The 13,902-nt window shown below is 41.8% G+C and overlaps 1 protein-coding gene across 3 annotated transcripts in view; it reads right to left on the bottom strand.

Moving 5' to 3' along the window:
• The window catches only part of LOC124795017, a 237,859-nt gene extending 225,701 nt beyond the window's left edge, over positions 1–12,158 (bottom strand). For 2 of the 3 annotated variants that reach the window (XR_007016637.1, XM_047258781.1), the window contains exon 1: positions 11,959–12,158. Coding sequence is in view for 1 of the 3 variants with exons in the window: in XM_047258781.1 (XP_047114737.1) it covers positions 11,959–11,974 (16 nt within the window). In the remaining 2 variants the exon portion in view is untranslated. Of the gene's footprint in view, positions 1–882; positions 926–11,958 lie in introns of all 3 variants that reach the window. The other variant, XM_047258782.1, reaches the window with a different exon arrangement.
• Between the last annotated feature and the right edge of the window lie 1,744 nt (positions 12,159–13,902).

The raw sequence follows: 13,902 nt of genomic DNA on the forward strand, positions 1-13,902 counted from the left end.
GAGAGAGAGAGAGAGAGAGAGAGAGAGAGAGAGAGAGAGAGTAATAGAAGAAATGGAAAATTATGTTCTTAAAAGTATAATTAAGTGGTTTTCTGCAAACTGTAACTCTCAGTTTCAAAAAGACAGAACTTTTTCAGTTCTGCACATCAAAACATACTACACCAGTTATAAGTGTAACACATCATGAAGAAATAACGAGTCCATATTGATGAGAACGTAAACTGGAAAAAACACATTTCAGAACTCCTAAAACAATTTAGTGCAGTCAAATTTGTGCTATGAATCACTGCAAATCTTGGGGATGGCAAACCATTAAGTTGACATATTTTGTTTTTTTTTCAGTTAATGATATCATATGGAACAATATTCTGGGATAATTCAAGTTTAAGAAAGAAAGTGTTCTTTGATCAAAAACTTGCTTGTGAATAATGTGCAGTGGTCACCCAGGATCATCTTGTTTACACCTTTGCAAGAGTGCATTTTTACTTTATGGATGCTCAATGCTGATGTTATCAGCGTCATGGCATATTTTAGGAGGAATAAATATGAGTAAAATCACTAAAATTGTTGCACAAAGTGAGGATAAAACCTACAAAATGACCCATGCACTCACTCCCAATCTCGCATTCACTAACATTATCAGTCTATCTCATTTGCCGTAAGACAATGGAGAAAGCATGAAAGGTGCTATACAAAGGATTACAACACAAGTAAAATGGCAGAGGAGCCAAAAAAATGGCACAGGCGACTACCTATAAAAAATATGGGTGATCCAGTCACCTTTCAACACATTAATGCAATCTCTCTAAAATCTTGGAAATAAATGTTGGACAAATTACAAAACTTTAAAAATCAAACAACATTCGTTAGAAAGTCACTTACAATAGACAGCAGGTCTGTCAGCAAATCTTCTGCTACCTCTGATCTGAAAATAAAACAGTCCAATAAAATGTCACACACGGTGATCTACATGCCACAAGCACCACACATTGGAGGGTCCTCTCAGTGGAGCAAGAAGCAATGCCTTCATGCACCATTCAGCTGTGGACTATATGAAGATGAATAAGAGGGACCCCATCCCGTCAACGTGGCTGGTAGGATATATGCCTTTACTAGAGGAAGCTTACTGACTCTCTCTTCCAGTCACTCATTCTCCCATCAACGTAAGACTCTCTATCTCAACAGCGAGGCAAGAACATGCAGGGAGATGGCACACCAAACTAACTGAGGATTGTGACACATCTCCTTGGCTGCCACATCTGCCCTTTCTTTCCCCACAATATCCATGTGCCCTTGCACACAGCAGAAAGACACCTCCTTCTCTAGCTGTTGTAGTTGGAGGAAGGTGTCCTGGATTTTCTGGATTACTTTATCTACTGGGTACAAGCATTGTAGGGAGTGAAGGGCACTCAGAGAATTGGAACAGACAAGGAATTTAGTGCTCAAATCACATCTCTTCTGCTCCAGTGCCCGCAAGATCGCATCTAATTCTGCGTCAAAGACAGCAAAGTCTTGAGGCAGGCGGACCTTGAGGCCACAACAGAAAACAACAGAGCAACCAACAGAGCCACCTATTTCAACCTACTCGTAAAGACAGCTATAGAGTTGTGGTGCTCAGCTAAAATGTCCTTAAATAATATATTAAAAAGGTATGCGGGAGTGCAACATCTCCTGTACTGCACTAAATCAAAAATTACACTCGGCCTCTGCAGTGACCAGGGTGGCAGATGGTTAAAACCCTGGATTTATGGTTGTACTTGCTCCACACCGACTGATTCCAGCACATGCTGCATTTGGATCCCAAATGGCCTTGTTGCTCATGGACAATTGATGAAAAGGCGTTCCAGAGGCAGATGAGCTACAGTATGGTGCACAGGTGAATTCAGTGATGGTGAGGAATTTTCATGCCTGACACACCAGGAGGAGTTGCAATTGAATTGTAAGTGGTGGTTCACCAGCCTCAGCACAGAGACTGGGTATGGGGCTGCTCCTATAAACACCTGTGGCCAGCCAAACCCCCCCCCCCCCCCCCCCCTCCTGGTGGATAGCGTCAACGATCTTCAGATACAAAGGGCTCGCTGAACTGTATACTCCCCATCCACAGTCTAGCAGCGAATGCACGAAAGACCTATAAAACTGGAGCAGACGTGCCCTGTCCGCTCCCCAAGACCTGTAGCTAAGGCCTTTTATGATATTCAATGCCTAAAGAACCACTTCGAAAGGAAAGACTGTATCAAGTTGGGGAGGTGGACACGAAAGCACCATTGATGAAGTTGCTCTACAATACTATGTCTCCAAGTATGTCATATGCCTTACTGATGTCAAACAAAATACCAAGACAGTGATGGTGTCATAGGTATGCCTGCCGAATAGCTGCATACTACAGAGTCAGGTTTGTCGACAATGGACCAAAATCTCCGGAATCCACACTGAGAGCAGCAAAGGAGTTGCCTGGTTTCTAAAAACCAGACCAGATTAAGGTTAACCATTCGCTCCAGGCTCTTTCTGACACAGCTAGTTAAGGTGATACTCCGGTAATTACTCGGACAGTTGTGGTTCTTTTGTGATTTGAGGAGAAAGATCAAAAACCCCTATCTTCAAGTGCACTTGTGCTGGTGCAGTTATTTCTAAGCCTGTACCTCTTCCCACAACATCAGACAAAGCTGTGGTAGCTGTTGCAGAACTCCCTGCTCCTCTAAAGGCTCAGTCTGGTCCACCCTGGGGCACTGGGACTCCCAGCAATGGCCAACCTGCCAGGTGACCTTTGCTGCGGCTGGGTGGCAACTGTGGGGAGGGCCTATCTGCCATATTAAAATATGCAAGAGGAGGATTTCCTTTGACGCTGCTGGCAAATGTCGAAGCATGCATACTGAATTCGGCTGTGACCAGGTGCAGTACCACGAGGCTCAGACAGTGCTGATTCCCATAAGGAGAAAGGGCAGTTGTAAGACTCAAAATTGTCAGACTGAAGTCCAATTTGCTCCTCTCTACAGTCACACGGTAGCAGCGAAATGCTGGAGCCTGTCTGGTTTTCGCACCTATTGCCGCAAAATGCACTATTATCACCTGGGCGTTGTTTGGACACACTCCTGTTTCAGTACTGCTACTGTCACTGACTTATTGCCTGAGCAATCTATTTCCATTGTGTCTGAGGGTCTGGCGAGATCTAGGTCCTCAGCAGACGTCAGAATCTCCACCTCATCCGCAGCTGCACAGCTTGTAGGTAGCAGTGGTGTGGGTGCCACCACAATTTCCGTGGTCTTGGGGATCTTCTTTCTAGATGTCTCTTGCTGCTCCTTGGGTTTCCCTGGCTGGGAGGACTTCACTGATTCAGTCTCTGGGATTGAGGATAAGCATGAAGCCCTACAACAAGCTACTGTTGGGCTCTTCAGCCACTGGCGGGTATCATCTTTTCCACTAGGAGAAACCTGGGAAGGGAGTGACCCAAGGGACCACCTTCTATCGACAGGAGTCGAAGAAGACCTACACTTCTCCAGCACAGAAGTCGGGACTGATATCCCTGATGGTTGGAGGGGTGTTGTTCCCAAAGTAGGTGGGGCAGGAGCAACAGGGATGGAAATGCCACCCACCATCAAGAGGGCAGGTGTAGTCTTCCGGTTCTGAGGGGTGACTGGGGTTGGCGGAGCTGATGGGGCTAGAACTGTTGTAGCAGCAGAGTAAGACGATGTCATACGTATAGGTGTAGGTGTTCAAATTTCCTCTTAGCCTCAGTGTAGGTCCACGACTTCCCTTTCTTTCTGGAGAATCCTACAGTCAGGTGAGCAAGGCGAATGGTGCTCTCCGCAACTGACACAGATGGGCGGCAGGGAACATGGAGTATTGGGATATGATGAGCATCCGCAGTCTCGACATGTGACACTGAAAGTACAGCGTGAAGACATATGGCCGAACTTCCGGCATTTAAAGCACCACATTGGGGGAGGGATATAGGGCTTTACATCACAGTGGTAGACAACCACCTTGACCACCTCAGATAATGTATCACCCTCAAAGGCAAAGATGAAGGCACCAGTGGCAACCTGATTATCCCTCGGACCCCAGTGGGCACGCCAAACGAAATATACACCTCACCCCTCTAAATTGGCGAGCAGCTCATCGTGAGAATGCAAAAGAAGGTCACTGTGAAATATGATATCCTGGACCATATTTAAGCTCTTACGGGGTGTGACGGTTCCAGAAACATCCCCCAGCTTGTCACGCCCGTGACTGGGCAGAGGATGCTGTTTTGATCAAGACTGACCCAGATCTCATTTTGGACAAACCCTGCACCTAACCCAAACCTGTCCTCTAAATGTTCAACAAAAACTGAGGCTTCATCATCATGAAAGATTCCCCATCAGCTCTCAAACATACAAGACATCAGGGCAAATAAGAGCAGCTGCCATCCTTAGCCTGACTTTCCACCCATGGTGTGGCCAGGGAGGGGAACATTTTAGGGTTGTACTTCTGTGTGTTGAATTGGGGCCTTGAACGCTTAGAGACTACTGGTGTTTGACAACCAGCAAGAGATGATGTACTACACTTCATCGCCTGTCATCAGCTGATGCCACCCACCCCGACAGGGGCCCTCCCCACAGTTGCCACCCAGCCGCAGCAAAGGTCACCTGGCAGGTTAGCCATTGCTGGGAGTCCCAGTGCCCCAGGGTGGACCAGACTGAGCCTTTGGAGGAGCAGGGAGTTCTGCAACAGCTACCACAGCTTTGTCTGATGTTGTGGGAAGAGGTACAGGCTTAGAAATAACTGCACCAGCACAAGTGCACTGACAAACACAGTTATTGGTATTGAGACTAGCAACATCCATTCGTGTAGCATCACTTTTCTGAACCTGGCTGTTTAGCAACCAAAGCAAAGGAGGTAGCAAACGTGGAGACCTGCATGGCCTCACCAAAGGGGATCCGTTTTGTTGTTTAGATCTCTTGTGTCTTCAGTTCTTCAAGTGAGACACAGCAGTCCCTACTCAAGACAGGGTGAGCTCCAGAGCAGATCGCACACTTTGGGATTCCTTCACAGGCAGTTTAAGCACATTTGCTACAAGTGGTTTCTCTCTCACATCCAAGAGTGGTGTGCCCAAAGGGCTAGCATTTAAAACAGCACTTTGGGTTCAGGATACAGGGCCACGCTGTTAAATGAAGAAAACCCACCTTAATATGCTCCAGGAGTTTCACACAATTAAATGTGAGGATGAATGAGCTGGATTTCACCAGATCACCTTCCACCCGTTTAACAGTATTCTGCACGTGCCTTCTGGGACCCCCTCAACTTTCAAGTCTTCCTGGGGGATGTCCTCCGTCCTCCAGGTCCCTGCATGTCACACCACCTTTACTGTGGTTCAAGTAGGTATGGAGCTCAGTCTCAATTGCATATTCCCCAAAGATTATGGCCTTCTGCAAGTTTGTCACTTGTTAGAAGCTCGAGATTTCAGCCAACAGCCTCGCATTTTGCAACTGCTTAACAGATTTTAACATACCCACAATCCACAGCAAACCCTTTTGAATGCAAAAAGGTGACACTTCTTCAAAGTTTTGCTCTTTTCTTTTAACTAATAACAATACATTCTGACTACCAGCACATATTCTGTTACTATATATACTAGAATTCTGAAAAGTTCTGAGTTGGGAGAACTGGCTACAGAAGCCCACATGTTAGATTTAGTGTTGGTACCTTCCAGTGGCCACACTTTCCGCTATGAGAAGGAAGAGAAAATTTCGAAGGATCCATCTCAGTCCCGTGAACAGCTAGGGAAATAAAAAAGTGCTCTAGACAGACCCCTGCATGCCTAAGTACGCCTTATACAACAGAGGTGTGGCAGGTGCCCCAGAGGTTGCCCACTAATGACTGTTCTAACTCACCAGCCACGCACTTCATCACGCAGCACACCTCAACTTTGGGGATGTTTTTATAGAGGTTTTCACCATACTTAACAGATTTGAGGTTGGTTTCCTTGTTCAACGATGCAAGGAATGATGATGAGGCAAGGTTCAATTACTGGAAAGTTTGGGAGCAGTGGGGATGAATCACAGTTAGATGGAGGAGTAAATTGAGTCAGGTAGAGTTCAATATTAGTTTTAAATTGAGTCTGATTGGTAAGGTTGGTGGTGAAAAAGTGTTTCCACTGTAGGGACTCAAAGAAGAAGAGGTCTTAAAAATGCCCAGCATGACTGAATTTGAGAGTAGGGTCTTTGGAAAAGACATACTTCTGTAGGACTGAGGCTTTTGGAGGACATGTTGATGACTTAACAACGCCTTGCACAAATACAAAGTAATCCGATTCTTTAGGTCTAGAACAATTACTAATTTAGTCTTACAGATAGGCAAGCTCAAATCACCCCTACACCTTCAGTGACATACTTCTGTTTCATGATACATAAGTCTTTACAATCTCCCAGATTGAAGCCCGGCCTTGCAACAAATAGGTCTGCATTTAAACCTTTGTAGAGATGTGGCCATTCCAAAATTTCCACCTCAGTACATCTCATGTCTCTTACACAATCTTTCACCTGAATATCTTCCTGCTCATCCTTGAAATACACACCTTTGAGCCAATCCTCAAGAACTTACAGGCTAGTTATTTAGCTAACATAAAGGTTTCCTTGGTTTAGTAAACAATACAATCCATGGGTTTATTCTTTGAAGTGTTACATCACATGTTACGTAAATGGTGTATGCAATTTTGTGCATGTATTCAATTGAGTAGTATCAAACTGGTTTAGTTCTGTATTCAGTTTAATGCAGTGTACAGAGCAGACAAAAAAAATACACTCTACTCTGTCCTACTTGTTCCTTATCATGTGCCTGGTTACAATGGGTTATGCATCTGCCTCTGCCATGCAGAAACAGTACTGAGTCACCAAAGTAGTACTGGTTATTTTAGATGTTTTGTTATCCCTATCAACACTTCAACACTTTTAAATCAGATATGACGTTAGACCAATTTGAGCAAGATCTGTAGAATACACATGCAAAACTCCACTCAATAAAATATTTTGTTGGTAATGAGAAAAAAACTGACATTTTCCACTGACACAGGCCACAGCATTACAAGTGATGAGCAGAATTTATTTGGGGTGAGTCTATCTAAATATTACATATAGGCCTAGTCATTTTCAAATATCTGCTGAAACATCAGAAACACACTATCTGATTATTAAGAGACTTATTCAAAGTGTGTCTTTTGGATTATGCGGGAGTATGGCATGGCAAATATGATTGTAAACCAGGTGAGAAAAGTAGCACCTGTATGTGAAAGCCTAAGAATATTGCAACAGGAATTACTTATCATTTCAGATTCATCATCCACTAGTGGCATGGCATCAGGGAGGGGAATTCCTCAAGTGAAAAGTGCAAAAGTTATCAATCTGGAAGTAATGTTGGTGTTTTGTTGGTTTAAAATAGTTTTATAGATAAAATCAGCTCACTGTACAGAAGAGGACTATGGACAATTAAAACACTTAGACAGACGGCTCTGAAATTCGACTCAAAAGAGGAGAGGGTGTCTTTGCATTGAAAGAAAGGGATTGTGGCCATTTGATCATTTAGAGATGGAACACAAGCTCAGATTATAAAAGAATGTGGAAGGAAATCATCTGTGTTCTTTCAAAAGCAACCATCTTGGCATTTTACAAAACTTCACTCAGTCTCTTTACATGGAATCAAAATCACAAATATGTGGTCTTTAAGAATTTAGAGTTGTAAGAAGAATTCCTTTATCAGGTTACTTTCCATTAGGAAAGTGGGAGTACTCAGCAACTGTGATGCGATTCACCACACAACCATCCATCTTGCTGACATTTGGCGCCACCTACGAACTATTCTATTCCTTGTATGAATATCAAGAGCTCAGATGGAAACCCAGTTCTAAGCAAAGAAGGGAAAGCAGAAAGGTGGAAGGAGTATATAGAGGGTCTATACAAGGGCGATGTACTTGAGGACAATATTATGGAAATGGAAGAGGATGTAGATGAAGATGAAATGGGAGATATGATACTGCGTGAAGAGTTTGACAGAGCACTGAAAGACCTGAGTCGAAACAAAGCCCCCGGAGTAGACAATATTCCATTGGAACTACTGACGGCCGTGGGAGAGCCAGTCCTGACAAAACTCTACCATCTGGTGAGGAAGATGTATGAGACAGGCAAAATACCCTCAGACTTCAAGAAGAATATAATAATTCCAATCCCAAAGAAAGCAGGTGTTGACAAATGTGAAAATTACGGAACTATCAGCTTAATAAGTCACAGCTGCAAAATACTAACACGAATTCTTTACAGACGAATGGAAAAACTAGTAGAAGCCAACCTCGGGGAAGATCAGTTTGGATTCCATAGAAACACTGGAACACGTGAGGCAATACTGACCTTACGACTTATCTTAGAAGAAAGATTAAGGAAAGGCAAACCTACGTTTCTAGCATTTGTAGACTTAGAGAAAGCTTTTGACAATGTTGACTGGAATACTCTCTTTCAAATTCTGAAGGTGGAAGGGGTAAAATACAGGGAGTGAAAGGCTATTTACAATTTGTACAGAAACCAGATGGCAGTTATAAGAGTCGAGGGACATGAAAGGGAAGCAGTGGTTGGGAAGGGAGTAAGACAGGGTTGTAGCCTCTCCCCGATGTTGTTCAATCTGTATATTGAGCAAGCAGTAAAGGAAACAAAAGAAAAATTCGGAGTAGGTATTAAAATTCATGGAGAAGAAATAAAAACTTTGAGGTTCGCCGATGACATTGTAATTCTGTCAGAGACAGCAAAGGACTTGGAAGAGCAGTTGAATGGAATGGACAGTGTCTTGAAAGGAGGATATAAGATGAACATCAACAAAAGCAAAACAAGGATAATGGAATGTAGTCTAATTCAGTCGGGTGATGCTGAGGGAATTAGATTAGGAAATGAGACACTTAAAGTAGTAACGGAGTTTTGCTATTTGGGGAGCAAAATAACTGATGATGGTCGAAGTAGAGAGGATATAAAATGTAGGCTGGCAATGGCAAGGAAAGCGTTTCTGAAGAAGAGAAATTTGTTAACATCCAGTATTGATTTAAGTGTCAGGAAGTCATTTCTGAAAGTATTCGTATGGAGTGTAGCCATGTATGGAAGTGAAACATGGACGATAAATAGTTTGGACAAGAAGAGAATAGAAGCTTTCGACATGTGGTGCTACAGAAGAATGCTGAAGATTAGATGGGTAGATCACATAACTAATGAGGAAGTATTGGATAGGATTGGGGAGAAGAGAAGTTTGTGGCACAACTTGACCAGAAGAAGGGATCGGTTGGTAGGACATGTTCTGAGGCATCAAGGGATCACCAATTTAGTATTGGAGGGCAGCGTGGAGGGTAAAAATCGTAGAGGGAGACCAAGAGATGAATACACTGGTCAGATTCAGAGGGATGTGGGTTGCAGTAGGTACTGGGAGATGAAAAAGCTTGCACAGGATAGAGTAGCATGGAGAGCTGCATCAAACCAGTCTCAGGACTGAAGACCACAACAACAACAACAACAACAACAACGAACTATTCAGTAAATAAGAGGAACAACATACCTGTCACGATATTTAAATATAGAGAAAAAAATAATACAAAGATAGAAACATTTAAATCAGATCAATTTTAATAGTTACATATAGCATGTGCCTCCTTGTGCCTCGTAAATAAATTAAAAAAAAAAAGTTTTTACCCATCTGACATTACATATGTGTTTAAAGAATAAAACAACTGACTCACAAGGAGTGAACCTGGAAATTTTTTTATATTTTCAATGTTTACTGGCAAATGTGGAAATAAGTTGAACAGCAACGTAAAGAATTTTACCAAAGTTTTATTTTATGTAATTCCATTGCAAATTTGAAGTTTTTTACTTTTCTTTAAATGTTGGTATGTAATCTAATGTATATGCCACATAGGTTATTCCATGGGTTGTAACTTTTTATTGTATTGCCTGACCACGTACTTCTTGAATATTTTAGCAATGATAATGGCTAAGCACTAGCCGAAATCTGGATTTGCCAAAAAAAGACTGATTGCTGTGCTCTATAATTTACGAAAAAAAATTCCTTTATATGGCTTGTGAATAAGTAAGAGCAAGACAACAACATATGAAAGATTATTGTTATTGTAAGCATTTTTGAAGCTCTGGCTATCAGTGTAGTAGTTTTATGAGGAAGTTGTTAACCTGTTTAATATAAAATGAGTAATTATGTTTGCAGATAACAGGACAATGGAAAGGTACAATCCGATGGCAATAAGGCTATCAGTGTGCACAAAGTTAGTGTAGGAGGAGTTGGCTTTAACACTGATAAATGGGGTGCTTTGTACTAATGGTATAAACATTATGGAACAAAGATGAATTTGATGAGGTATTTAAAAATATTGGAACATAGGCTGCAGTTATTGGGCAGCAGGTGCACTGAAATCAGAAGCGTGTTCAGTAAAATTCTTTCCCATGGCTCCTATTATTATATTCCACCATATATCCGAGCTGTAAAATATCATTGTTGATCCTTATGCCACTTCTACTTCTGAGCTCCTTACCTGAAAATCTTTGTGAAAGACCCACGTGCAAGAATAGTCTTATGCATCCTTATAATCCATGTAGACCTAGGAGACACTCAGCGAAGTGTCTGATCGAAGTGACTATAAATTGGAAATGCCTTTAAGGCCGCTCCCTTCAGCCACTGCACCAAATGACAACTAGATTAGTGTGGATAGTAATTATTTCTGTATCCAGTATTGTGATGGTGCATTCTAACTCTTAAGAGACTATCATTTGTGAAATCAGATATGCTGTAAATCAAATTTGTTGCCACCAGTTTTTCACGTGGACTTTTAACATGAATCAACTTCCTTTCAGTATGAAAGAACACTTTCAATCAGTCCTCCTCTAACACAATTTTTAAATGTGAGAATGGGATTTGTCCCTCACTACACCTACTTCTAACCTTCCTTTGGTCCCACAGATTACCTAGACTCAAGTCTATGCCTACTTCTAATTTGCCATCTCTTTCCATAAGCTCCCCTTCCCCTTGCCAGCCATCCTCCATTTACCACCATCCTAAAATCCGTTCAGTATTTCCCTGTTTCTTACTTTAATCATATCTTTAGCATCAATGTAAACATTTTAGCAGCCTTCTAAGTCCTCTTCCCTCATTCACAATGAACTTCCACACAGTTTTCTTAACGATTTATCCCCACTTTTCAAACCTGTAACCAATATACCAATTACCTATCTTGCACTTTTGGGTGATCTCGACATTCTGATCAGTGTGCTTAGTCAATGGGCCTACTATATTTCTGCTCTACAGTAAGTGGTTGGTCCTATTCAAAATCAGAATCGTTTGTACAATTATGAGTTTTCTTCTAGTACCTACCACAGATACATACATCAGGTTACATGTATTGCAGCAGCATGTGAGGCATTTCGCAACTTTGTTATGTACTTTACTATTCACTGGCAGTTCTCCTTATGTATGCGAGCTCATACATTAATTTTTACATCACGTTCACTGTTATCGGTGACGTTTTTTATTTTCGAAAAGAATTTTATTTCTGATTCCGTAGTGTAAGCACGCCTACGAAACTCAAAAATAACAAAATACAGAGCCAAATTGTTATTGTCATTATTATGTACGCTTAGGATTTTTAAAAGGAAATAAATCTCTAATAACCAAGCTATCAATTTCTGATGAAGTCAGGCTGCAAACAGGTCTTGTATTGTCACTTATGTTCGTAACGCTCATTCTGACAACTATGTGAAATATTCCACCAAATGTTCTGACGGCGCACTTCAAAGACTGAAATATTCTACACGTTGGAACAATTACGAATTATCTAGTAATAAGCCACAAACAGTTACTCCTCACCAGGCTGGGAAACTAAAAGCGGCATTTCTGTGTTAAAATCAAAACAAACTGCAGTCTTTCAGCTTTATCCGAAGCAAATCATACCTTGGCAATAAAGCATCAACTTTATTTGTTGTGATGGAGCAGTTTTACTTCTGAGAAATAAACTGTCAAACAATCCGTTCGTTTTCACATATTTTCTACTATTGCAGTGGCCTGGAGCTATTAATTCTTACACCTATGACATTTCACATAATGTAAACAAAGACCCAGGCTCGCAGACGATTTTGAATTTATGTTAGCAAAACCAAGCAAAGAGAACGATAGATCGAAATTGTGCTCAGATTAAGGCCCGTCCACACGCAACGATCTGTCTGCGCAAATGTCTGCGCACATCACATCTGCGCAGACAGATCGTTGCGTGTGGACAGAAGATTTGCACCAACCTGAGGTGTGTGCAGACCTGGAAGTTGGAGTTGGAGGTTTGAGCGAAATATCTCAAATCTGTGGGTTCAAACCACATATGTGCAGACGAGTTGGTGCGTGTGGACAGGAGATCGCCGCAAATCTGGCGCGAAACAACTGTTTGTTCAGTCTAGTGTTTGTATTTGTGCGCACAGGGCATTAAAATGACTGACACTCGTTAGTGTTCTCGAGAGTTTGTAAGTGAATTCACTGAAATATATAGAAACCACCCATGTTTCTGGAAGATTAAGGTTAAAGAATATAGTGACTGAGACAAAAAGACAGCAGCATACAATGCTCTAATTGAAAAATTGCGGGTATTATTTCACTCAACTCTTGTTTTGATATTGCAGTTGAAAATTCCAAATCCTTGTAGCTACTTCCTGTTGCTAGGAATCTTAATGTTACCGCCAGCCGTTCATTAGGAGAAATTGCCCTTCTCTGTTGTTGTTGTTGTGGTCTTCAGTCCTGAGACTGGTTTGATGCAGCTCTCCATGCTACACTATCCTGTGCAAGCTTTTTCATCTCCCAGTACCTACTGCAACCCACATCCCTCTGAATCTGCCCTGTGTATTCATCTCTTGGTCTCCCTCTACGATTTTTACCCTCCACACTGCCCTCCAATACTAAATTGGTGATCCCTTGATGCCTCAGAACATGTCCTACCAACCGATCCCTTCTTCTGGTCAAGTTCTGCCACAAACTTCTCTTCTCCCCAATCCTATTCAATACTTCCACATTAGTTATGTGATCTACCCATCTAATCTTCAGCATTCTTCTGTAGCACCACATGTCGAAAGCTTCTATTCTCTTCTTGTCCAAACTATTTATCGTCCATGTTTCACTTCCATACATGGCTACACTCCATAAGAATACTTTCAGAAATGACTTCCTGACACTTAAATCAATACTGGATGTTAACAAATTTCTCTTCTTCAGAAACGCTTTCCTTGCCATTGCCAGCCTACATTTTATATCCTCTCTACTTCGACCATCATCAGTTATTTTGCTCCCCAAATAGCAAAACTCCTTTACTACTTTAAGTGCCTCATTTCCTAATCTAATTCCCTCAGCATCACCCGATTGAATTAGACTACATTCCATTATCCTTGTTTTGCTTTTGTTGATGTTCATCTTATATCCTCCTTTCAAGACACTGTCCATTCCATTCAACTGCTCTTCCAAGTCCTTTGCTGTCTCTGACAGAATTACAATGTCATCGGCGAACCTCAAAGTTTTTATTTCTTCTCCATGAATTTTAATACCTACTCCGAATTTTTCTTTTGTTTCCTTTACTGCTTGCTCAATATACAGATTGAACAACATCGGGGAGAGGCTACAACCCTGTTTTACTCCCTTCCCAACCACTGCTTCCCTTTCATGTCCCTCGACTCTTATAACTGCCATCTGGTTTCTGTACAAATTGTAAATAGCCTTTCGCTCCCTGTATTTTACCCCTGCCACCTTTAGAATTTGAAAGAGAGTATTCCAGTCAACATTGTCAAAAGCTTTCTCTAAGTCTACAAATGCTAGAAACGTAGGTTTGCCTTTCCTTAATCTTTCTTCTAAGATAAGTCGTAAGGT

Source organism: Schistocerca piceifrons, chromosome 4, assembly GCF_021461385.2.
Source record: "Schistocerca piceifrons isolate TAMUIC-IGC-003096 chromosome 4, iqSchPice1.1, whole genome shotgun sequence".
NCBI classification, from domain to species: Eukaryota; Metazoa; Arthropoda; class Insecta; order Orthoptera; family Acrididae; genus Schistocerca; species Schistocerca piceifrons.